This window comes from Hippocampus comes, unplaced genomic scaffold (genome assembly GCF_001891065.2).
Source record: "Hippocampus comes isolate QL1 unplaced genomic scaffold, H_comes_QL1_v1.1 scaffold174, whole genome shotgun sequence".
Lineage (NCBI taxonomy): Eukaryota > Metazoa > Chordata > Actinopteri > Syngnathiformes > Syngnathidae > Hippocampus > Hippocampus comes.
The window spans coordinates 330,517-354,111 of NW_017805983.1; the positions used below are offsets into that span (position 1 = coordinate 330,517).

The 23,595-nt window shown below is 46.1% G+C and overlaps 4 protein-coding genes across 13 annotated transcripts in view; 2 read left to right on the forward strand and 2 right to left on the reverse strand.

Moving 5' to 3' along the window:
• The window catches only part of LOC109528400 (DNA (cytosine-5)-methyltransferase 3A-like), a 26,551-nt gene extending 25,949 nt beyond the window's left edge, over positions 1–602 (reverse strand). The window contains exon 1 of the mRNA XM_019890926.1: positions 437–602. The gene's annotated coding sequence lies outside the window, so the exon portion shown is untranslated. The remainder of the gene's footprint in view (positions 1–436) is intronic.
• Positions 603–1,165: 563 nt separating this feature from the next.
• On the forward strand, positions 1,166–3,786 carry LOC109528316 (heat shock 70 kDa protein 1). The gene is made up of 2 exons (XM_019890716.1): positions 1,166–1,268; positions 1,752–3,786. Exon 2 carries the CDS (start codon positions 1,781–1,783, stop codon positions 3,698–3,700), a length of 1,920 nt encoding a protein of 639 aa, XP_019746275.1. The 5' UTR covers positions 1,166–1,268; positions 1,752–1,780; the 3' UTR covers positions 3,701–3,786.
• A 1,235-nt stretch (positions 3,787–5,021) lies between these two features.
• On the reverse strand, positions 5,022–19,270 carry dtnba (dystrobrevin, beta a). Of its 10 annotated transcripts, none has more exons than XM_019890724.1 (23): positions 18,993–19,270; positions 15,766–16,477; positions 14,506–14,559; positions 12,543–12,647; positions 12,397–12,477; positions 12,089–12,302; positions 11,885–11,970; positions 11,256–11,410; positions 11,000–11,099; positions 10,684–10,850; positions 10,435–10,559; positions 9,349–9,420; positions 8,807–8,884; positions 8,217–8,304; positions 7,992–8,071; positions 7,652–7,765; positions 7,125–7,221; positions 6,882–6,902; positions 6,599–6,746; positions 6,416–6,505; positions 6,273–6,320; positions 5,874–5,906; positions 5,022–5,516 (listed from the first exon to the last, which is right to left on the reverse strand). In XM_019890724.1, the coding sequence occupies exons 4-22, from the start codon at positions 12,631–12,633 to the stop codon at positions 5,899–5,901; spliced, it is 1,863 nt and encodes a 620-aa protein (XP_019746283.1). In that variant the 5' UTR covers positions 12,634–12,647; positions 14,506–14,559; positions 15,766–16,477; positions 18,993–19,270; the 3' UTR covers positions 5,022–5,516; positions 5,874–5,898. The 10 variants fall into 10 exon arrangements, with proteins under 10 accessions (XP_019746283.1, XP_019746285.1, XP_019746284.1 ...); XM_019890726.1 differs by having other exon boundaries at positions 5,022–5,512; positions 5,874–5,903; positions 8,807–8,887; XM_019890725.1 differs by having other exon boundaries at positions 5,874–5,903; positions 8,807–8,887.
• Positions 19,271–20,115: 845 nt separating this feature from the next.
• On the forward strand, positions 20,116–23,269 carry LOC109528314 (toll-like receptor 5). The gene is made up of 2 exons (XM_019890715.1): positions 20,116–20,634; positions 20,768–23,269. The coding sequence occupies exons 1-2, from the start codon at positions 20,485–20,487 to the stop codon at positions 22,670–22,672; spliced, it is 2,055 nt and encodes a 684-aa protein (XP_019746274.1). The 5' UTR covers positions 20,116–20,484; the 3' UTR covers positions 22,673–23,269.
• Positions 23,270–23,595: the final 326 nt, after the last annotated feature.

Sequence of the window (23,595 nt, forward strand, 5' to 3'; positions counted from 1 at the left end):
ACACACACACACACACACACACACACACACACACACACACACGCACACATTTGGACCGAATGCACCCAATCACCCCGGAGGCGCGTCCCCGAGTGCTCGCTCGCCCGCCCGCCGCGGAGTCGACGGTGCAGCGCTCCGATGTGTCCCCGTCGATCTGCCACTGGGTTAAAACGGACGGCTGGCTTTCCGGTTTAATGTTACCTGGCGGTGTCGCCGGGAGGCGGTTAAGCTCTGTTGCAAGATGTTAGCATTACGGCCCCCCCATATTTGATTTGACATTCCTCCCACCCTACAAAAAAAACTCCCAAGTTCACTCTCAGGCTTTGCGCATAGCTCCAAGCCCTCGACCGTTTCGTTGCAATGACTATCGGAGGTGGTTTGTGTTTATAGCGAAACCCAAACAGCTGCTACCGCCAAATGTAATCTTTGTATTTACCGTATTGTCCGACCCTGATGGCCGTCGTTTTCCCCTCCTCGCGTTCACTCCCGACCTCTCTCTCTCACTCTCTCTCTCCCTCCCTCTCGCTCAACCGGGTCTTCTCAGTCCGCTGCTGTCTCGCGCTCCCCCCGCCTGCTTCCGTCTCTCTCTCTCCCTCTCTGTCATTCGCCCGAGACGCTGGTGCACCGGCGAAAGTCTCCACCGGGTCCTAAAGCCTATTCAATAATGATAATAATAAAAATAATAATAATAATGATGATGATGATGATGATGGTGATAAATGGGGCTCCGTTTTGTGCTACATTTCGTGTTTTTTGACGGTTTGTCCGGTGCAATAAATGGCTCTAAATCACGGACGCAGTGCCATAAATCTACACTTCATTTCAAAAAGCTATTTTTATTTCATCATCATCATCATCATCATCATCTCCAAAAATCAATTTCGTCATTGGCAAAAAATAAACTTGCGTCTCGATTTGACTAGTCGTTCTCGCTGCATCGCCACGATTCCAGAGTTTTCTCAATAAAGCTTTACGTCACCGGTTACTGTGGTGATCCGTCCTTGCTGTCACAATAAAAGCTTTGTCCTTCTTCCTGGTTACCATCGCTCAAAAGCCACCTTCCATATATTTTATTTTGAAACCACCAATAGGAAGTTGCTTTTATTAGTGACATCACTGGACGGAGAAACGTCTGGAAGTGTCCAGAGTGACAGCTCTACGCGCATAAAAGCAGCTGAGGGACTCCCCGGGTTACAAGAACAAGATCCACAAGCGAAGATCTACAAGAGAGCAAGAAGATCCAGAGACATCACAGAGCACTTTTCAGTGTAAGTTCAAATTTGTATTCTCTGCAAATGACAATTTACTCTTCCCATCTATGTATTCAGATAAACTTTTAGGAAAGTTGCTATGTATTTGGACTGTGTCATATTGAATGCCTTCTTATGTTGCTGGGATGCTCACCATGTTGTAATATGTAACATCTCATGATGCTGTCTCATTTATCATGATTTGATTTTTTTTAAAAGATGTAATATGAAACATGTACTGTGCTTTCCCTCATCTTCCCACATTACAAACACTTGCATGTTAGGCTCATTGAAGATTCTAAATTGTCCATAAGTGTTAATGGTTAATTGTCTGAATGTATCCTCCGATTGGCTGGCAACCACTCTGGAGTGTACTCCACCTCTCGCCCATGTCAGCTGTGCTAAGCTCTCGCTCCCCCATGACCCTAAAGAGGATATAGAAAATTAAAATTGATGTGTCATGATTTTTAATATGTTGCTGTAATGTTGTCCTCCTCACAGACGAGCATCCTGACAGATTAACAAGCAAAATGGTCTTGGAGAAAGGCGTCGCAATCGGCATCGACCTGGGCACCACGTACTCCTGCGTGGGTGTTTTCCAGCATGGCAAAGTGGAGATCATCGCCAACGACCAGGGCAACAGGACCACACCCAGCTACGTGGCGTTCACCGACACCGAGAGGCTCATCGGCGACGCCGCCAAAAACCAAGTGGCGTTGAACCCCAGCAACACTGTGTTTGACGCCAAGCGACTGATCGGAAGGAGGTTTGACGATCCTGTCGTCCAAGCAGACAGGAAGCATTGGCCCTTCAAGGTAGTCGCTGATGGAGGCAAGGCCAAAATCCAGGTGCAGTACAAAGGGGACGAGAAGGCCTTCAACCCAGAGGAGATCTCCTCCATGGTGCTGGTTAAAATGAAGGAGATTGCAGAAGCCTACCTGGGTCAACGGGTATCCAACGCCGTGGTCACGGTCCCCGCCTACTTTAACGACTCCCAGCGGCAGGCCACCAAAGATGCGGGCGTCATCGCTGGACTGAACATCCTGAGGATCATCAACGAGCCCACAGCGGCAGCCATCGCCTATGGCCTGGACAAAGGCCAATCGGCGGAACGCAACGTCCTTATTTTTGACCTGGGCGGCGGCACCTTCGACGTGTCCATCCTGACCATCGAGGGCGGCATCTTTGAGGTCAAAGCCACCGCCGGAGACACGCACCTGGGCGGGGAGGACTTTGACAACCGCATGGTGGAGCACTTTGTGGCCGAGTTCAAGAGGAAGCACAAAAAGGACATCGGCCAGAACAAAAGGGCCTTGAGGAGGCTGCGCACCGCCTGCGAGAGGGCAAAGAGGACGCTGTCCTCCAGCTCCCAGGCCAACATCGAGATCGACTCTCTCTTTGAGGGCGTGGACTTCTACACTTCCATCACCAGGGCTCGCTTCGAGGAGCTGTGCTCAGACCTGTTCAGGGGAACTCTGGAGCCAGTGGAGAAAGCGCTGAAGGACGCCAAGATGGACAAGGGCCAGATCCACGACGTGGTCCTGGTTGGGGGCTCCACCCGGATCCCCAGAATCCAAAAGCTACTGCAAGACTTTTTTAACGGCAAGGAACTGAACAAGAGCATTAATCCAGACGAGGCGGTGGCTTACGGCGCCGCGGTCCAGGCCGCCATCCTCACTGGGGACACCTCGGGAAACGTCCAGGACCTCCTGCTGCTGGACGTGGCGCCTTTGTCGCTTGGGATCGAGACAGCCGGAGGAGTCATGACGTCGCTCATCAAACGCAACACCACCATCCCCACCAAGCAGACGCAGATCTTCAGCACCTATGCCGACAACCAGCCGGGTGTCCTCATTCAGGTCTTTGAGGGCGAGAGAGCCATGACCAAGGACAACAACCTGCTGGGAAAATTTGATCTAAGCGGAATCCCGCCGGCCCCGCGAGGCGTGCCGCAGATCGAGGTCACCTTCGACGTGGACGCCAATGGTATCTTGAACGTGTCAGCGGTGGACAAAAGCACCGGCAAGGAGAACAAGATCACCATCACCAACGACAAAGGCCGTCTGAGCAAAGAGGAGATCGAGAAGATGGTGGACGACGCCCAAAAGTACAAAGCTGAGGATGATGTGCAGCGAGACAAGATTGCTGCCAAGAACGCTCTGGAGTCATACGCCTTCAACCTGAAGAGCAGCGCGCAAGACGAGAAGCTAGCGGCCAAGTTGAGTGAGGAGGACAAGAAGACGCTGATGGACAAGTGTGAGCAGACCCTCAAGTGGCTGGAGAGCAACCAGCTGGCCGAAAAAGACGAGTTCCAGCACAAGCAGAAGGAGCTGGAGCGAACGTGTCAGCCAATCATCAGCAAGTTGTATCAGGGGGCGGGGCCTGCCGAAGGCTGTGGGGGGCAGACCCAGGCCGGTGCACAGGGGCCCACCATCGAGGAGGTGGACTGAGGACCTTTCTTGCGCATCAGTCTGAGACAAATTGTAAAATATTACACTGTTTTAAAATCGTGTTGTTAACATCAAGTACATAATAAATTACTTTTGTTCACAAATTTCTGTTGCAGTCTGATTGTGTGCGTCCATACAACAATAACAGCGATCTCATAGTGGCGCCAATGTTTGACTTGCTCCTGCTCCACTTTTGATTTTGTGCACCTTGAGCAAACTATTGGTCAAGAGCCAGACGAGTGGGACACGACTACTGAGGTTAACCTCACAGCCCCCAGCAATCGGTTGTCCACTGCCTTACCGGAATAGCTTCAATCGACTAAACATTAAATGCTAGAACGGCATTATTAAGTTCTTATTTATCGTCCCGCTTGTTGTAGGCGCTAAGAAGAGACAGGACACACTGGATCCAGTTTGATCATTCATAGAATTTATTGCAGGTCTAACACATCGCTCACATATGTTCGCCGCTGACAGCATTTACAGTTTCAAGTCAGAATGTGGCTAGCCGCTCCTCATTGAGGCCATTTGGAGTTGTCATAGCAGAGGACACGCGTGTGCAACCTAACATGAATAACGATGGTCCTGTTCACCGGCGATTCCGGTGAGTCCCAGATGCGGGCCATGGAACGGGACTGTCATACATGCTAATGAGTTTTTCGCAACGACATGAGCCAATGGCCGCTGTGAAGAGCATACTGTATTTTCTTCACATGCACGTTGTAACATGAACACCAGCTGAAAATGATCAGCAAGTGTGACGCTTTCAATTACTGAACTCGCACAAGCTCGATCGTTTCTTTGGTTCAGTGTTTGCACATGCAGCAAAGCGCCGTGCGCGGTTGTTTTTGGTATCGCCAACGCCACACAGTGGACCGAATCTTTATCACAAATCTACTGTTCGGAAAGCTTGAAATGAAAAGGCAGTAAAGTGGCAAAGCGCGAGGAGTCATTTTGAGCTGCAGAGTCTAAGGATCGTTCGATCAGTTGGGAGGCAGCAAGATGAGTTTAAGGTTTTGATTGAATGAACATATCTGTTGAAAATCCCCCTTAAAAAAATACAGAGATGTTGGGTTTTTTTTCGATTGGATAAAAGCAAGTTGACACATCTGCCTTTGAGGCAGCAATGTAACCTAGTCGCGAACAAAATTTATTGACTTCACTTCTGCGTTCATGTCTCCTCTCACTTTGCTTTTACTTAAAAACAATTTACGGGAATAATATGTATTTAATGTTTCTCTGTCACACACACACGCAGACATTGTACTCTCTCAGTTCAGTACCAGAACAAGCCAGCCTGAGCTGCTATAATACAAACACCTAACAGTTGACCTTCTTTACTTGTTCTTTTCTCCGGAACTACTGGTACATCCTTTATTACCATCCCGAGAATTAAAGCTTCTTACCCATCTGTCTCCTCTTCACACACCTATCTCTCACTTACTTTACCCTCATTTAAAAAAAAAAAAAAAAAACGCTTTTAAACGCTAAAGCGCGCGCGCGCGCACACACACACACACACACACACACACACACACACACACACACACACAGGCGTGAAAAAAAAGAGGTTTCAGTAAAACGAGGCTTCAGGTTCCTTGTTTAGCTATGCTCCGATATGTCAACACCAAATGAATGTCACAGTGACAAGACAAACACTGATTCAGAGCTCTACATCAGTAAATGGACTCAACTTTGGTGTCCAGCATGGCGAGTGCTTCATCGGCACTTAATGTTCCAATTCCCACTGGCTAGTGAGGACGTTTCTTGTCTCCATTTTAGCTTCTTCTTTGGCTGGGATGAGACACCGCACTGCCTGAGGAGAGTGGCATCATTGTCATTTGCACACTTCGGCTTGGGCATTCGCCCTCCCCCACTACATAAAAAATTGAGTGCCTTGAGTCGTTCGCAGTTATTTAGCGCAATTGTGGCAGGCAGTGAACAAGCTATGCCTACAGAATGAAAATATGCCAGCGTGTCCACTTTAGAGTGCCTCATTGTCAGCCATGAGTGCGCGCGCTTCACAAAGAGAAAGATGGAAGCGTGGATCCATTCACACAATGGAAAAGTTGCATTTTTGTCTCCTGCACACTTGTAAAAGTGAGCTTTCCTTCAAGTGTATTTACATGAATATCATTTCAAAAGGGGCTTAAAAAAAGAGGCTCGTACTTACCATTTTTATTTGTCCGTGATGAAATTTAACCTGCTGGACGGAAAAGAATGCTTTCATGAGAAAACCAGCAAAGAAAAAAAACAAAAAAACAAAAAGAATCGACAGACAAGAAAGCACTGTCATGTGAAAATATGTTGCTACCACAAAAAGCTTCATAAGAACCACATGGGCCTCAGAGTTCTAAAAGTAGATGCAGATGCATGGTCACAGCGGGACTCCCTTGTGAGGACAGACTTGTGCCCACGAAGAGGATTATTCCATGAAAATCTCAAAATCAAAACTAGGCGCAATATATCGAGCTGGAGCTCTTGGTGTGTTCAAGGGTTAGCGGGTTAAAGGCACAGGTTAGCGTCCTAACGAGTGTTCGAACCGAACCCTTCAGGAGCTGTACGATATTACCTCTGTCCTTCCCGTTGAGCAATCTCTCCTCTTCCTCTCGGCCATCATCTGTGGAGAAAAGGCATGGAAATAAACTTATCCATGTATAGTTTATTTTAAACTTGAGCTTTTGCGGCACCAAACAATAATCAGTGTGTGCGTACCAGAATGAAGCTCTTTGACCAGTGAGGACACGGTGTTGGTAATGGAGTCGGCTGCTACTAGAAGGTCATTCCTCAAGTTTCGCCTGGTGCCTGAAGACATTCAACAACAGGAAAATAGGGAGTAATTATGCCTCTTAAATGTCTCTCTCTCTCTGAAAGCCGGAATAATTTGCACAATGTTACCTTGGGCAAAAGCCTCTTGGACATCCCCACCCACACCGGCAAGGGAGTCTTGGGGCGAATACATCTGCGGCGACGCCGTACCAACTGAGCGGGCAGGCGAAGTGCTCGGCCGGGAGGCAAAAGCGTGAGAGGATCCCGCGGCCTGCGCCTAAAAGAAAGATTTGCAATGATGAAAAACATCAAAGAATATATCACGATTGACCCGAAACTGATTTATTGAGTTGTTCATGGGTTTGGTTTGTTTTTTTTTCCACTCCTTCGAAAAGGGGGTTTTTAAACTTACTGCCTGTCGCTGTTCCTCATCCTACGGGGTGAGCGCATGGGCAGATGGAAACAAAGGCAGAAAGGGTGAAAAGAAAGAGGTCAGACATGAGCAGTGATAGAACAGGTAAGACTCTCAAGGAGGAGCCAGAGGGAGTGAGGCGAGTTTTAGCGACAATTAATAGCATCAGAGTAGAGAGAAGATGTGGAAAATAAGAGTGTTTGTGTGTGTGTGACTAAATAGTTGCAAATCAATGTGTGTAACCTTGAGCAGCTTCATCAGTCCCTCCAGCTGGACCATCAGTTCTCTCCTGCTCTCTTGCAGAGACGACATCCTCTGCTCCAGCTCATCTTTCCTCTGTCTGCAGCACAACAAATCCCGATCGTCACCATAGGCGTGTCAATAGAGGGGTTTCGAAATGGAGTATCTCATATTTGCAGTTCCGAGCGAGCATAGCCCTCCAAACAACATAGTTTCACAGAACAAATCCCTCCTGCTTGGTTTGTTGTTGTTGTTCCTGAAAAGCGTTGGATGAATTTTCTGTTTTTCTTGCAGTGGTTTTTCCAAACATCCATCTGTCATTGCCATCTGCCATCAAGCCTCCCCGCTTTGCGCTGCAAAGCCTCACTGCACATTTCTCGCTCGCTCAGACGCCCGTGGCATGTCAATGCTGACAATTCATTGTCGGAATGACTTCAACCGCAGCAAGATATGTGCGGACACGTCGATAGCGCTTAACATCGGCATACGTGAGACGTGGCACGGATGAGTTTCCTGGACCGCGTGTTCACCTGAGCAGGCGAAGCTCAGCCAGGAGAGTCGGGTTGGTACCGCCCTTTTCTGGACCGGGCTGGCACACGGCGTCGTGTTCTGAACGGAGGCGTTTGATCTCTGCCAAAATCTCTCTGTGTGATGAAACAACGTAGCGGTCAAGGTCGGGCAGGCTGAACATGACTGACCAGGCGGTGGGGGGGGGCGGGAAGCTGGACAGTAACATATGGTCCACACGCAGTCCCCCAAAAAGCTAGCTTTTAAAATAATACAAATAAGTGCAGTTCAGTTTCACCTCCAACGTCGGCATACATCCAGAGGTTAAACTGAGATACTTGCTCCTCGCCCACACTTTTCTACCTGTTTTTGGACTCCAGCTGAGCGATGAGCTCCCTCTTCTGTTTGTTTACATCAAAGTTGATGCTTCGAGTGGGTATGACCTAAACACACACACACACACACACACACACACACACACACACACACACACACACAACAACGAATCAAGATTATTGACCAGTGCTTTGCGCGTTTCTTGTGTATCAATAAAGCTCATGAACACGGGAAACTGAAATATGACCTCACCCCAGAGCTTTCAGTCTCTGCCAGTCGAGAAGTGTAGCGGGCGATGAGTTTGTGCTCCTCGTCTTGTCTGTCGGGGCTGTGCGCGCCGCTAATAGCGAGAGTACATTTACTCTAAATTTAACGTCGCTTTCCAAAAATGCATGCCACCGTTTTTAGTCACAGGTTAAACATCACGACATCGAAGGAAAAAGCAGTCTGTTAGCGCATATTCATCGGTTAATTCGGTTCACACATTTTCATAGACTGCTGTCCATTTGTTTTTAGCACAGAGACTTAAAAGTAAAGTAACACTGCAGGAGGGGAAATCCTGTCGAAAAAAAAAAGATAATATTGCTTCCTTTTGCTATTTAAAGTAGCAGATGTCTCAAACTAACACATGAGACCCCCCCCCCCACTTCCCCAAAAGCAAAACAACGCTGCCAACAAACTGCATCCGGACTGACTTCTTGTATGTTTGGCTTACGAGCTATCCTTGGTTCTCCTTTGCCTTTTTTGACCAAAAGAATGACGAACTAGCGTAATGTTTGGATTCCAATGAGGAGTGACTCAGTCTGCGAGGCCTGGCCGGCCGTCTCGCTGCAGCCTCTCACCGTGGGCTGCTTTGGAGGCGGTTCACATACGCGGCGATCAAAGCGTGCTCCTCATTCATGCGCTGAGCTGCTGCCAAACTGCTGACACAAGTTAGACACGGCAAAGTAAGCATCATGTACGCTACATGGGCAAAAGTCTTGGGACACTCAACCGGCTACTTTGGTGTTTGAAGGTGGGAAAGGCCGTTTTCTGTGCCCCAGTGCGCAAAGCAAGGTCCATAAAAGTATGCTTGGATGATGTGTCGCAACATTTTTAGCCCAAATATAAGAAAGCTTTCTTGTATTCTAATAAAGATTGATTTTTTTTTTTTTTTTTAAGTCACGCTGATGAGCAAAATAGATGCACATTCGAGTGAGTGATTTGACGTATCACGGTCACTCCGATGTAAAGAGCGATGCTGATTTCTGTAAAAGCGCTCTCCAGGATCAAATCAATGAAGCCAAGCCCGTCTATTGGGTCGTAATTCTCGTGCAAACAATACAAAACATTTAGAATCATGCACCTACTGGAAATGCTACACTGGTATGTTGCCAAACTTTACCTCTTGGAGGACTCCGGTGCTGATGAAGACAGCAGCATGGCCGGACTTGGGTTCGCAACAGGTTGAGAAGGGCTGCGCATACAATGACAAACACAATGACGACTTTGAAAAACTAGGCAAACACAAGAAAAAAAAAAATTTCCATCAGCTCATGAAGTGCGGAGCCCTAGCTAACTACATTCGAAGCTCACATTCTGACACGCATTCACACGCTTCGGTGTAGTCATGCAATGGTGAATCATTCTGGTCAGAGTCAACACAGACGGAGCAAAGATCACAAGATGTCCAAAAAGACTAACGGAAAGCAACGAAAGTGAAAGGCTGCAAAAGGCCAAAACTGAGAACGATGCTACCTGATGCTACTTCACTACGCGCATACTCACGACCGAGTGCGGCAGCTCAGCGCTGGCTCGAATAAAAAGCTCAATGCCGGGAGGCATGCAATGAACCCATCTGCTGATGTTCGGAAAATCAAACAGTGTGACTGCAGCCGCAGGGGGCGGAGCCACCAAAGCGGTTGGCTGGATTTGTTATTTTCCTAAAGCTACCTGCATGTGTCTGCCAACATGGAACGATCGGGGCAATAACAAATAAGAGAAGTTGGTGAAAGTCTCGCCCTGAGGAATCCCTTACAGCTACCCATGAAAACTGACTTTTAGGCTGAAAGTCTCTGACAGCCAGACGAAAGTCTCGCTTAGGCAAAATTGTTTGTGCGCGCTTCCAGAGTAGGGAGGCTGCAATAATGCAACAATACCACTATCAGTATCATAATGAGTCACATTCAGCAGCCGATAGGGATCATTTTGGAGTGTTTAGGAATTATGCGGCTTGTGCGGTAAATGATAGGTGACGCGGGTTGGGCGACATCAACATCAGAGCATTCTCAGAGAGGATCACGCGTGTTTAAAAATAAGCTAAAACAAAATAATGGAGTGATGCTCAATTTTCCCCACGGTAAATCAAGGAACCGCATTCACGCAACCATGCTTAGTAGCCTAAAAAAGTGTAACTTTGACAGCAGCGTGTACAGAAATAACATTTTTTGAAATGCAACTTCTTGAAGAAAGGTGTGCGTGTGAGTCTTACACGATATTAGCGAGATTGAGGGTCCTCTCGGGTTCTTCTGGGTAAACCGGGTGGGAGGTTTCCCTGGACGATACACAACCCAGAGTTTTGCCCAGGGCTCGGCCCAGCTTGGTTGCAGGTGACTTCTACATTAAGACAAACCAAATGGGTGAAAAGGGGTTCGGACCGATGCCAGTTCTTGCCTCACTAGTCCTTTCTTTCTTCATGACGTTGTATGAACCTTTGCTTGCTTCAACCGTCGAGACTCACCCAGGACGAGTGCTCCTTCATCTGATGCTGGTCGCTATGAGAGCCGTTGGCATTTCCACGCCAGAAGCAGTTTTGGCAGAGCTGGTACCCTCGGCAACGCAGACAGCGATAGCGGAAGCCCGTCATACCGTCGCTACGGCAGTAGGAACACGAGACGGGATGGTAGACTGAGAGAAGAAAGGAAAACAAAAAAAGTTGCACACAAAACACGATAAAAAAAACAGCTCTCTGTATTACGCAATCAATCTACGGTGATTTTGAAATCTCTCAAAAACTAAACACATATTAAAGTGCGCACGGGTACATTTCCATCTACCGTTTTCCACGTTGGCGAGGCGATGCATGAGGGGCAGCCAGACGAGACATGGAGGAGGGTCAGATACAATGTCCAGGAACATGTTGAGCATCACCCTCTTCTAGAACAACAATTATACGCAAACTCTTCATTCGGAAAGACAAAACAATTGCACATAAAAGCCCCAAAAGAACGTACACCACACAAAATCACTCAGATGAAACTAATGATCTCACTCTAACACTCTGCAACAGATGCAGTGCTGAAGCCCTTTTACCTGGTGGGGGAAGCAGGAGTGGACAATGTTATTTGTGTAGCCAAAGGACGGTCCTTCTTGCACAGCGCAGGGCAACTTGAGAGCCTCCAACAGAAAATGGTCAAATTTGGACAGCACCATCACACCGCTGGAGTCCGACACCTGAGAAAACACATCTGGCACACAAACGCAGATGAAGTGAACAGCAGCACTAACACACTTTTCCCACAAGGCGGCACTTGAGTAGAAATTGTGCACTATGTTTTCATTCTCGGATGGGAAAATAAGGTACTGCAGTGTGGCTTTTTCAGAGCAACGCGAGAATATAATAATGCGCGTGCGTGCAAGCAATGACAGTTGACAGCTATTTGAAAAAGTACGTTTTAATCTCACAGCAATTCAAATATAATCAAATAAGCTAAATGAGAAATGTTGTGTCATGACCCCGGCCGGGCCAATTCTGCTGAGCCCCCAATTTACTCTCGGCAAAAAACATTCAATTGATTTAATGTACAGGGGATGATTTACATATTTAAAAAAAATCCAGCAAATTCATCAGATCCATTTTAAATGGGTTCAGTTTTGAGGGGGCACCGCCTCGGACAAAGTGGCTTAAGTGACCACCAAAATCAGTATCTGCTGGGACTTACAGCGGAGTTTGTCCACTAGTTTCCCTCCACATAGCACAGCCAGAATTGCCTTCACCGAGAACACCGTCAGTCGGCTCTCTGGTTCGCTGAAACAAATTAGATACATATTACAACATTTGTCTGCAAGCTTCTGAGAGAGTAGTTGTCATTTTTTTACATAAAATGATGGGACACTTGATTTATTTATTTTTTTGGGTCATTTACCTCTCAATGGCGGCTAGTATGAAATCAACAAACAGGACAGTACTCTCTCGTGGCTTAATTGGATGTGTGGTGGGCAGACGCTTGCTGAGCTGGTTGAACAGGGAGGACACCAGGTTCTCCAGCCTGGTCACAGAAATGCCAGCATTTAATTCCACGGCATTCAGACCGGCGTCGCGCACCGCTTCGATGACGTTGTATACGTCGATGAGATGCACTGCAAGGGGAAAAAAAAAAAAAAAAAAAAAGCTTTTCAAATATAGGCAATCAATTGAACAGTTACAGTATCCGGATTTTACTTCGAGACTTACAGTTACATCTCTTCTGTATGAATCTCAGCTTGCAGGCTGTTCGATATGCGGAGAGACAGATGGCATCGAGGTTCTGATCTGCTGTAACGCAGAAGGGACATTTTAAGAACGCTCACTTCAATCAAAAGGTCAAACGCGGCACTCACCGAGCTCCACCAGGATCTGCCTTCTGGATGCTCCCATGGCAAGTGGGTCCCCCCGCCTTCTCTCTGCCCGGCCCCCCTCCTCCATCACCATCTTGCATCAAGCACCTACAACACAACCAGGGATACGCTTAGCGGTCACGATTCACCTGATCCTGAAGTCACGCAAAACATCACACGCCATTTGTACATGATTGTATTAAATTGTGATTGGTTGGCATTTGGCAGGACGTAATTCAAGTGGCAACAAGATTAAGTCCATAAATGTTGTTTTGATGTCTTTTTTTTTTTTTTATATTTAAAAAAAGAAGACGACGACACGGGAGAGGAAGATGGAGAACACTCGATCAATCATTGCGAGACTGATCATATCTGACGTTGGAGAGAAGCAAGAAATGAAAACAAGGTGGATAGTCTCTCCCGCAAACGTGAAATACAGTACACACAAATATTAGCATTCCATGTCTAAACATCGTGACAGGCTAAGCCACGCCCCCATTCACCCACCACCCCCTGTGCACATTCCAGAGAGGATTTGAACACTTCCCAGGAGGCCTCATGCTGTAGTCAGACAAAAGACGGATTCCTCCTTTCAGTCGACGCACGCACGCATGCACACAACCTTACTTCTTAATCCCAGTTAGTCAAGTGCAAGTGTCATTTGTTGGGCGGCGCAAAGGGATCCCCTTTCGTGTGCAACTACTTGACTTGACTCTTAAATTCCGTACAAATAAATAAATAGATCTTGGAGATTACAAATACTTCATTGTCATTCTCTTTTTTTTCATGGGCTCTTTCCTCTGGAGCTCCGTGACACCGTGCCAAATTATTTCGACACTCGGTGACGCGTGCAAATTATTCTAAGTTATTTGATTCATCTTTCCAGGCCGACGGACATCACTTGGGAAGAAATGTCGACAGCATGCTCGCTAAAACTGAGTCATAACGAGATGGGAATGGAAGGTTTGATGCAGCGGAAGTTATATAAAACTCATCTTGCGTTCGCCGCACCAGCTGTTGGGGACGATCTCTCGCTAAGAGATGACGACTCTCTCCAGCTCGCCACTTCTCCCACTCCCATGGTGAGTGCAACTATTCTTATCAGCAACTGAGCCTTCGCCGCAGCTACGAGCGCGCCGCGCAACCGAGTCTGCGACGCCGACGTGTAGGATCTCGGTGGTGCAACGTCTGCCTCCCTTTTTTTAAATTTGGAAGCTTAAAAGTATCTGAGATAGAACCGTCCGTCCTTGCCGTTATTACTCCCAACTGGGTCAGGACAGGAATAGTGCCGTTGCTACCGTCGCAATCACGACGGGCACTTCTCAGAAATTGCATGAAACAAAATGTTGGCTGGCTCACAGGAAGTAAAAATGGAAGGAAATATTTCAGTCCACCGTTTGCGGCTGTTACACCTTTCAAAGCGTAAACAACTGTACTCGGTAAACGACACCGCTGGTGATCGTTTTCCTTGCAGCGAAAGGGGGAGGAGGGATTGATTCAAACCGGAAATCAGATTTTTATGATCAAAATCTGAAATTTGATGGAAAAAAAAAGGCCTCCAAAATTCTACGCTCAATAAAAGCATCAAACGAGTTACTCCCCGACATCAAATGTATTCTTGGTTTATGAGCAGTGGACACAAGCTGCAAGTAAGTTGAGAGCGGCGACAAGAGTCCTGAGAGGAACATTTTTGCACCCGTGCCTATAGAAAGTCCAGAGCAAATGGAGAGGAACCTTTGGCATTTACAGATGACAGCATGTGTGTTGCTTATCTGTTTTTTTTTTGTTTTTTTTTGCACCATGGTGTTTTATTATGGTTGACATTTGCTGAGCTGCGTAAAAACAAATACACTTAGGCAATGTTTGGTAAATCCTAATCCAAACCACATTTCCCCTCAGCGTGTATGTATGAACTCTTCCACCGGGTGGAAATATGGCGTGTGCGGCGTGAAATGCGTGGTCGTACCTCTCGGTGTGAGAGGTGGTGGGTCTCACTGGGCAAGCGCAGCCTCAAAGACGTCTAATAAAGAGGCAGACGGAAGAAAAAGGGCCATTTAAGAAGTACTTTGAGACACCAGACAATTACACAGGTACACACTCTCTTGCTGCTTCTGATCTTATTGACACACAGTCGTACAGTTGCGTTAGAGAGCCTGCCAAGTGCCAAATTAAAAAAAAAAAAACCAATGGGTGAATACACAAAGCACAGCGATAACCTGCTGTTTTATTGTACTTAAAATGGTTTGAGACCTTGTTATTTTTAACCGCAGTCCAAATTGTCCTGATGCTAAACCTGCAACAAAGTCTGAAGAGCAGCCGTCGGCAAGCTTCCAGCAACAAAGAGACGGAAAACATTTATCCCCAAAATACAGTCGTACTCGGGGATTACTGAGGTGATGTCGTCGACACTTGCTGGATATTTATATGCGTGTACATTGAGGCAGCACAAATCATTCTGACAGCCGCGCAATGTCTTTTTGAGTGAACGGAATCCTCCAGAATATAGGTTGGCAATATATCACCCCCCCCCACCCTCCACCCTCCCCATAGTCTTTCAGGAACTTCTTGAGATGCAGCAACATTTGGATGCTTTTGGGTCAGTTAAAATCCATCTATGACATAGAACGCTTGACCACATTAAGACGTTGGGCGAGCCGGAGACCATCGCTCCCAATTGACTTCGAGCAAGCGACACCTTGGACCGGGTCAGGGCCAATCTATCGCAGGGCACATCCCGTACAGACAACCATTCATACCAATTTAAAAAAAAATAAAAAAAAAGGGAATCTTCAATGAATTCAACTAAATGCAAACTCCAAAGGGTGAGGGCCTGAGCCGATACTAGAACAAAAAAGCTAAACGTCAACTGTGAGGGAGATGTGCTTCTGTCCGGTAAATGATCACTTTTTTTTGCGTACTTATATTTTAGCATGAGAACACGTTGACCCTGAAACATTATTTCGAAAGAAATTCATCGTCAACATGACGTCGCTATGTCCAAATAAGATCTGTCAATTATTAGTTCAGTGTCTTCCATAATTCCAGGTGAGGGAATGTGTTGCATCAAGGCAGACCACCCAACCGGTGCACCCCCGTGCAACCACAATACAGAGACCGTCTTTTACCATAACAAAACGCTTGTAAGGCCTGAAAGTCGTGCATATCACATCACTCTCTCATTTGCACGTCCAAATACACACACACACACACACACACACATACACACCTGTTTGCAGTGGCGCTCGGCCTAAAACGGACACACAAACGACTGGACCTGCAGCCCAAAAAGAATTCCCCACAGCGGTTGAAGACGAAGCCCGCGGACGAAATGCTGGAAGACTCGGGGGAAACAAGAAAGAGGCATCAGGCAGGCGAAGGCGTACTAAAGAGGGGCAAGAGGGTGTTTACCACCCTTCGGATGCCACACAGCCACACAGGCATAGCAAACCACATGACCACATAGCCATTCGCAGCTGCTCTGTATTGTCATGTGTACCCTGACAGGTCTCTAGCTGTGCGTGCGTGCGTGCACTATGCATGATGCGCACGTCGTCAGAATAACTCTCGACAGACGTGCCAGAAATACCCATGAGAGCTACAGTACAGTATATCTTTTCTCGACGCCTCTTTACTCCCATACAGAAAACAGATGAGGCTCATTGACTTAAATATCACATTTCAATTTCTTTTTTTTTTTCAAGTGTCAGCTTTAACAGGAAAACAGGAAGCCAAATGTTCAATTACCCTTCATGTACTTACCGTGAATGTGAGAGGGTTTGAAATGTCCTCACTTGACGTGGCACTACCAGGAAACACGACTCACGTGGATCGCGTTTTATTTGTCAGCAAATGACCGTCGCCGTTGGATCCGAATGGAATCACATCACCTTACGTTACCTCTCCCCCAAAATCTATACTCTGGCCTAGACCAAAGGTTCCTTAAACAAACAAAGATTACTATCTAGCATGCCATGTTTGATTTTGAGGATGAGTCGTGAGATCGCTGGGCTGCAATACGGTGAAGAGTTGGAGTTTACGGTACATGTCATGGACCCGACTTTCAGTTTTTGAATTGTCTCCGACTCTCACGGAAAAACCTGAATGCTCCCGAAATGTGGTGGAGGGTCCTCTGCAAAGTGTCCTATTACATGACTAGATTGGTACAAACATTAACCCACAAGTGCTCTCGAAAGCCACTTTTGCGTGAGCAAGAGGGAAAAATCTAACCGCATTAAGTTCTTCACGGTCCGTGAGACGCAAACATGTCATTCAAACTGGTGAGTTGGAGAAAATCCGATACACTGCAATGTTCAAATAACACGGCTTAGCAAAAGCTAAACTACGTTTGTCCAAAAGCCTGTTCAGATCATCAACTGTATACTGTATCTGGTCCACATTGTACCTATAGGTATGACAAAAATAAAACACACACACACACACACACACACACACACACACACACACACACACACACACACACACACACACACACACACACACACACACACACAGGAAAAACATTGGCACTGTTGCCACAACACCAGCTGATGTCCACGCATGCAGCAGAAATCAGCCGAAAAGTCTGACTGAACAGAGACGGCAAAACGCAGAGTAGCACTGCACACAGATGTCGATGTGATGGCCTTTATAAGCTGGAAGGGAAGGAAAGAGTGCGAACATCAGATGTCGAGACTTAAGAGTGACAAGACTGAAAGGCCACACCAAGAAATCGGAAGTGAATGTGTGCTTCCTGCCTTGAAGGAAAAAAAAAAAACACAAGAACATAACAAAGCAAAACAGAAATGTTGAGTTGATTCAATTGCATCGATCGTGCGTGTCTGCCAACGTAATTCTCCATTCCCAACATGCGCCACATCTTTTGCGTTTATTCAAGACTCTTCAAAGAAATCTTATTTTGACACCCACTTTGCCCAAATAAAAACCTTGCCCAAACAAATCACCGACAAGTACTGTAAAGACACAATATGAAACTGCCAGGGCAGCAGAAAGTGTCTTCAGGTGACATTTTGGTTTCATGTGAGTTTCGCCTCTAGTATTTCTCCTTTTCACTTCCTCTTTAGCTGAAACAATGCCAGGTGGTAAAAAAAAGATGATGGAGCCTGCTCAAAAAGCTCTGTTGGGTTTACCAGTTAGCCTTAAAATCCTGGAACCTACAGTTGTAGTTTCTTTGAGTTTATCCCATCCCCAGGCTGCTTTTTTTCCCCGTTTCGTTTATACCTCTGAGCCTAATAGTCAATTACGGTAACTTAAATGTTGCATTGTTGGATGAGGACAAAACAAATATGCAAAGTGTTCCGCTGTGTGCAGCTCTTCCTGTTTACAATAGCATATACCGGATTAATACATTTCCAGCCGACTGATGTTATCTCACAGCTGTATTACTTAAAACAAAAGCAACTACTTGCCCCAATGATCAACTCGTAACTGATGCATTGGTGTTTTATTGCCACAAATGGCTCCTGGGGCTGTCAACAGTGTACTAGACCCCCCCCCCCCAAAAAAAAAGCTCAAACCGGCTCTGATAACACCTCTCAGCACTCCTGCTCACCCCAAAGGTCAGAGCAGCCCCATTCCAACCATTTAACATGAAGCAATTCCCTGGGGCTGCCAGATATCAAGAGGAAAACAAAAAATGTTTTCTAAAAAACTAGTACTAAAGGTTTCAGCCGTTTTCTGGTTGAAACCGCGTGCGCGTGACAAGAGAAATCAGACACTTGTCGGTAGCACTTCTGTCAGTGTCAACAGAGGAGGAAGCAGGAGAGATGAAGTGGAGAGTGACGCTTTTCATCACGAAGAAGCGACTAGTAAAAACGATCTGAGTGGTACAATATATGACTAGCAAAGAGATGATTCACTGATCAACGTTATTATTAAAAATCGTTGCAGGATACACATGTGCAGGACCCCATGACTTGGACCCCCCCCCCCCAAGTGACGAATAAATACCCCGCTGAGTTCTGCACACTTCGATTAGCTTGAAACGTTCACACTTTGTATGCAGAGGTTATTTTGATCATCTGGATTACAGCGCCGTTTTATGGACAATGAAGGTCAAATAAAGGACGAACAAGAGCAAAGTCAAACAGCAGTCTTGATGTGTAAAAAAAAAAAAAAGGCAAAAAAGTGGGCACGACTCGAGAGGAACGTGACACACAAGGAAGGGAGGGACGCCGCTGTGGACAAAAACCTCTGTTCAAAAACAGCACAAAACTCTTCTAAAAATGATTTGAACTACCACAAAATATTTTTAAAAGACTTCAGTTTTATCAATGGAGTTACTTGTGTGGCTATGACGTCAGCGGCCATGTTGATGAAAGTTGCTCGCCCCAACAAACACAGAACGTGACAAATAAAACAGCCAAGTGTTGAATCGAGCGATATTGACACGCATAAAATATCAAATAAAGATTTCGAAAGCGAAATTAGACTCACCGACAGGTATTCGGGGCGGGCTGCCGACATCAACAAACAAACATGAGGCTCGAGACTCAACTTGTTCTCCGCTTTTCTTGCCTTCTTCACACCGCGATCGTTCGTCCCCTTGGTTGTCTCTCCTCGCCTCGTTATACTTTTAAAACATGTCGTAGCCGTCCAGTTTTGTATTCCCGTCGTAGCGAGCCATGTTCGTGCAAGCCTGCGGGGCGGCTGCCTCCCTACCAGCCCGCCTTGTACCGGTGACCGCCGACTGACTGGAGAGGAGCATTTTTTGAAAGTAGTCACTCCTCTTTGCACCCACCACGTTCCCTCCCATTATTATGATGGCCTGCTTAACCTTCACATCCATTTCACGCTGCGATCACTTTCACTTGTACGACACTTACGTCATCATGATGACACCGGCTCATGACAATAACAACAATTTACTATAAATAGGAAATGGTTCTTATACGTTGGCCGCCGTTCGTCAGCAGTTCTTCAATGCAAACTGGAACCGGTGCACGTTGCTGCATGAAGTTAACATGCATGTTATTGGGAGGAAGGGAGGAACAACCTGGAGAAAATCCATGCAAGCGCCACATAGGAAGGCTACGATTTTATTTAGGATTTATTTATTTACCATAAATTGCAGGACTGCAACCGCTCTGGTTGCTCCGTCACTATTTCAAAAATTGAGAGTAAAGGTGGTCTTCGGGGAGGACTGTAAGTTGCAAGTGCCCTTTTGACTAGCTTGCATTGTCCAATTGTGAAATTCACCAGCAACGTGTGATCAAATGGCACACAAACACGTGCAGACACTTTGCAAAGATTTAGGAAGATTGAAATCCTGTGTGATGCCTCTGCCAGTGAGCATTGCTATTATATTTACTGGAGCTATTTTTTTTTTTTAAATCCTAAATACACATGCATTGTTTGTTTTATTTTATTTTTTTAATGACAGAGGTCCACTGTAAGTTGTAATACTGATTTAAAAAATACCATCCATAATATCTGTAAATTTTAAGTGGATAGGCTCAAACAAGGCAAACAATGAAAATGTGGAATCTTTTATTTGTAACATTATTTATGAATATTAAACATCCAGGCAGTCCAACACGATACCGCTCAGCCTCACAAGAGTCAGAGGTTGTTCTGGAGCCTGTCACCAACCAATTGCAGGGTGCTATAGACAAACAAGTTCAACCATTCACACTCACATTCACACTGAAGGGCAATTCCGGATCTTCAGTGAACCTAGCCTGCGTGGGAGGAACCCACAGAAAACCTCCACAAACACAGGAGGTAATGCAAACAAGTGGCAACAACTTGAGACTGAACAAAAATGAGTTTCCCAAAATAATTGCCATTTGGGACACCAAGCATTTTCCAAAACAACCAAGAAAAAGGACAGCAGGAATTGATCTTTCCCTCCTGTTGCAAACCCGGGCTCCGTAAATGAAAGGGAAAATCCAGTTGTGCGTCATGTTTACGTTGGTGGGCAAATCCAATGTCCATCACAAGTGAGATAAAAGCACAGCGATCAGACTCTGATGTTTACTTTGCGGATACACAACGACTGAGACAGGAGCTTCACCTGAGAATCAACATGATGAGGATATTTGCCTTCGCTGTGGTCGTCAACGTTGTCCTCCAAACGGTAGGAAAATCTAATTCCAACGTAACTGCAGTGTTCTGGAAAATAGATGGCTGTTATGTTTGAATGAATGTGTATGGAATAAAAATCCATTGGCCATTGCCATCGCTTGACTCGATCCATTTGAAACCGACAGGTGCCAGGCTGCCTCTCGTCTTGCTCCATAAAAGGCTCAGTAGCCAACTGCGCCTTGAAGAAGCTGCGCTGGATCCCCTCTCTCCCTCCCAACATCACCCACTTGTACTTGGAGATGAACCACATCGGTGAGATTAACGCCACCTCGTTGTCCGGCCTGGAGATGCTGCAAGAGCTGGACTTGGGTCTTCAGTATTCCACGCTAGTTATCCGAAACGATGCGTTCAGGCGGCAAAGACGCCTCAGGAAGTTGGTGCTGGGTTTCAATACGAGGCTTCAACTCGAGCCGCGGGCCTTTTCAGGATTGTCCACTTTGCAGAGTCTCCACCTGGATTACTGTTCCCTGGATGAATCCATCCTGAAGGAAAACTATCTGGAGCCGCTTTCGGCGTTGGAGACGCTTGATTTATTTGGCAACCGGATCAAGAGGCTCCAGCCTTCAATGTTCTTTTCCAATATGACTCATCTGAGACGTTTGAATCTGAAACTGAATCGCGTCAACAAAATATGCGAGGCCGATCTGGCCGCCTTCCGGGGAAAGCAATTTGAATCCGTGAATTTAGACTCCAACAACCTTAAGGCGATGTTTGATGAAAGCTTTGATCCGGATGCTTGCGGGAACCCTTTCAAAGGAATATCTTTTGGGACACTTGACTTATCCCATAATGGCTTCAGTATCGGCAACTTCAAGCTATTTTTCAAAGCTATCGAGGGTACTCGGATCGCTCATCTCAAGCTGTCAGGACACATCGGTCGAGGGTTTTCATTCAGCAATCTCCTGGATGTGAACAGAAGCACTTTCGAGGGCCTCGGGAACAGTTCGGTCAGCATGTTGGATCTGTCGAAAAACAGGATATTTGCGTTACAAGACGGAGTATTCAAGCCGTTGTCAGAAATTCAAGTGATCGACCTCTCTCAAAACCGACTCAATCAAATACACAAAAATGCTTTTGAAGGTCTGGAACATTTAAAAAAGCTCGACCTGTCGAATAATTTGCTCGGGGACATCCGAGCTCATAGTTTTGCTCCTCTAAAGAACTTAAAAGTGTTGGACCTCTCTTGCAATCACATCGGTGTTTTGGGCTATCAAGCATTCCGTGGACTTTTTCATCTGGAAGTACTAAATCTCACCGGAAACTCTCTGAAGGAGTTTGGCTTCCCCAGCGCTCTGCCGAGTTTAAGTTATCTCAGTTTGAACGACAACAAATTGACCTTTGCAGCAGTGGACACCATCGCAGCGGTTGCCCCCAACGTTACATATTTGGACATTCGGAACAACAGGGTAGAAAACTTGCAGGGTGCGTACATTTTTTTGACCAAGCTGAAAAAACTCCAGCATCTTTTCTTCGGAGGGAACCCCATCAAGTGGTGCGCAATCAATACACAAGTTTCCGAAAAGAAGCAGAGCAACGTGAAGGTGTTCGATCTCCACAGCAGTAACTTGCAGTCACTTTGGTCTCAAGGCAAATGTCTCGATGTGTTCGAGGGTCTTCACCATTTGCTCAGTTTGACCTTGAGCTCCAACAACTTGCGCTCTCTTCCGAAAGGCATCTTCCAAAGTCTCCCCTCACTTCTTGAGTTGGACCTCTCATCCAACGCTTTAACTTATCTCCGGCCAGATGCGTTTCCCAAAAGCCTTAAATTCCTCAACCTCGCCAACAACTTCATAGCGTCCCCCGACCCGGCCCTCTTCCGCTCGCTCAGCGCCCTCAACTTAAATCTGAACCGGTTCCACTGCGATTCAAACCTGACTAACTTCTTGATGTGGATGAAGGAAACGAACGTAACCTTTGCGAGTCCCGTCGAGGACTTCAGGTGTGAATTTCCTCTTGCTTTCTATCAAGCTTCTCTGTGGGATTACTTCACTCAGCTTCTGGGCACCGGAAGCACTTCAAATGATTTATAACCTCGCATACATTGATGATAACTGATGTATAATAACTGCATATAATAAAGCTTTCTTTCATTCAATTTAACTGTATTATTTATAAGATGATTATCAGCTGGAGGCATGTATTTCTTTTCTACACCAGAGAGCAGCATAGAGCTAATATTCACAAGACCCTGGGACTCTACGGACCTTGCACCAGCTGGTCTCAGTGCCCCTGTGACACTACATCAAGCACCATATCTTGTTTTCATAAAGCTTTATATGCATGTCTAAATATTGAGTTGCAAAATGGAATGAGTAATAAATGCAATTTGAATAATTGTGAAAAGTACAGCATATAAGCCATTGTTTTTATTTTGAGTAAGAACATTGCCTGAGTTTGTCTGAAATCTGGTGCAGCGCTCATTGCGGAATCACATTGGCAAGCGGTTCCAAAATACACTCCTGCCGTCCTCATAAAGCTGCATACTGGTCATGAAATATTTAATTGCAAGGCAGGGGGCGAGGAAGAGGCCTTTTCTTTGCCTGTAAATCATCTGCTGAGAAGACTCACATTGCATGAGGGAAATTCGATTCCCTTCTGCGTATGTGGATTATGGATGTGTGTATGTTAAAGAACAAAATAGAAGGGAATGCAAAGAAATATCCATCCATCCATCCATCCATTTTCAATGGCACCTATCCTGAATGGAGTTTTGCTGGAGCCGATCCCAGTTAACTTCGAACAAAAGGCGGACGGCACCCTGAAATGGTCGCCAGTCAGTCACAGGGCACATATAGAGACGAACAGCCATTCACAACCACATTTACACCGTCACCGTGCCCACAGTGCCTGCTCACAAATCAGTAACTTTACAAATGAATAAATTATTGAACAACATATATTATTTCATACGTTGAATCTATTTGTAAGGAATGGTTTCAGGCTATCGCTCCAT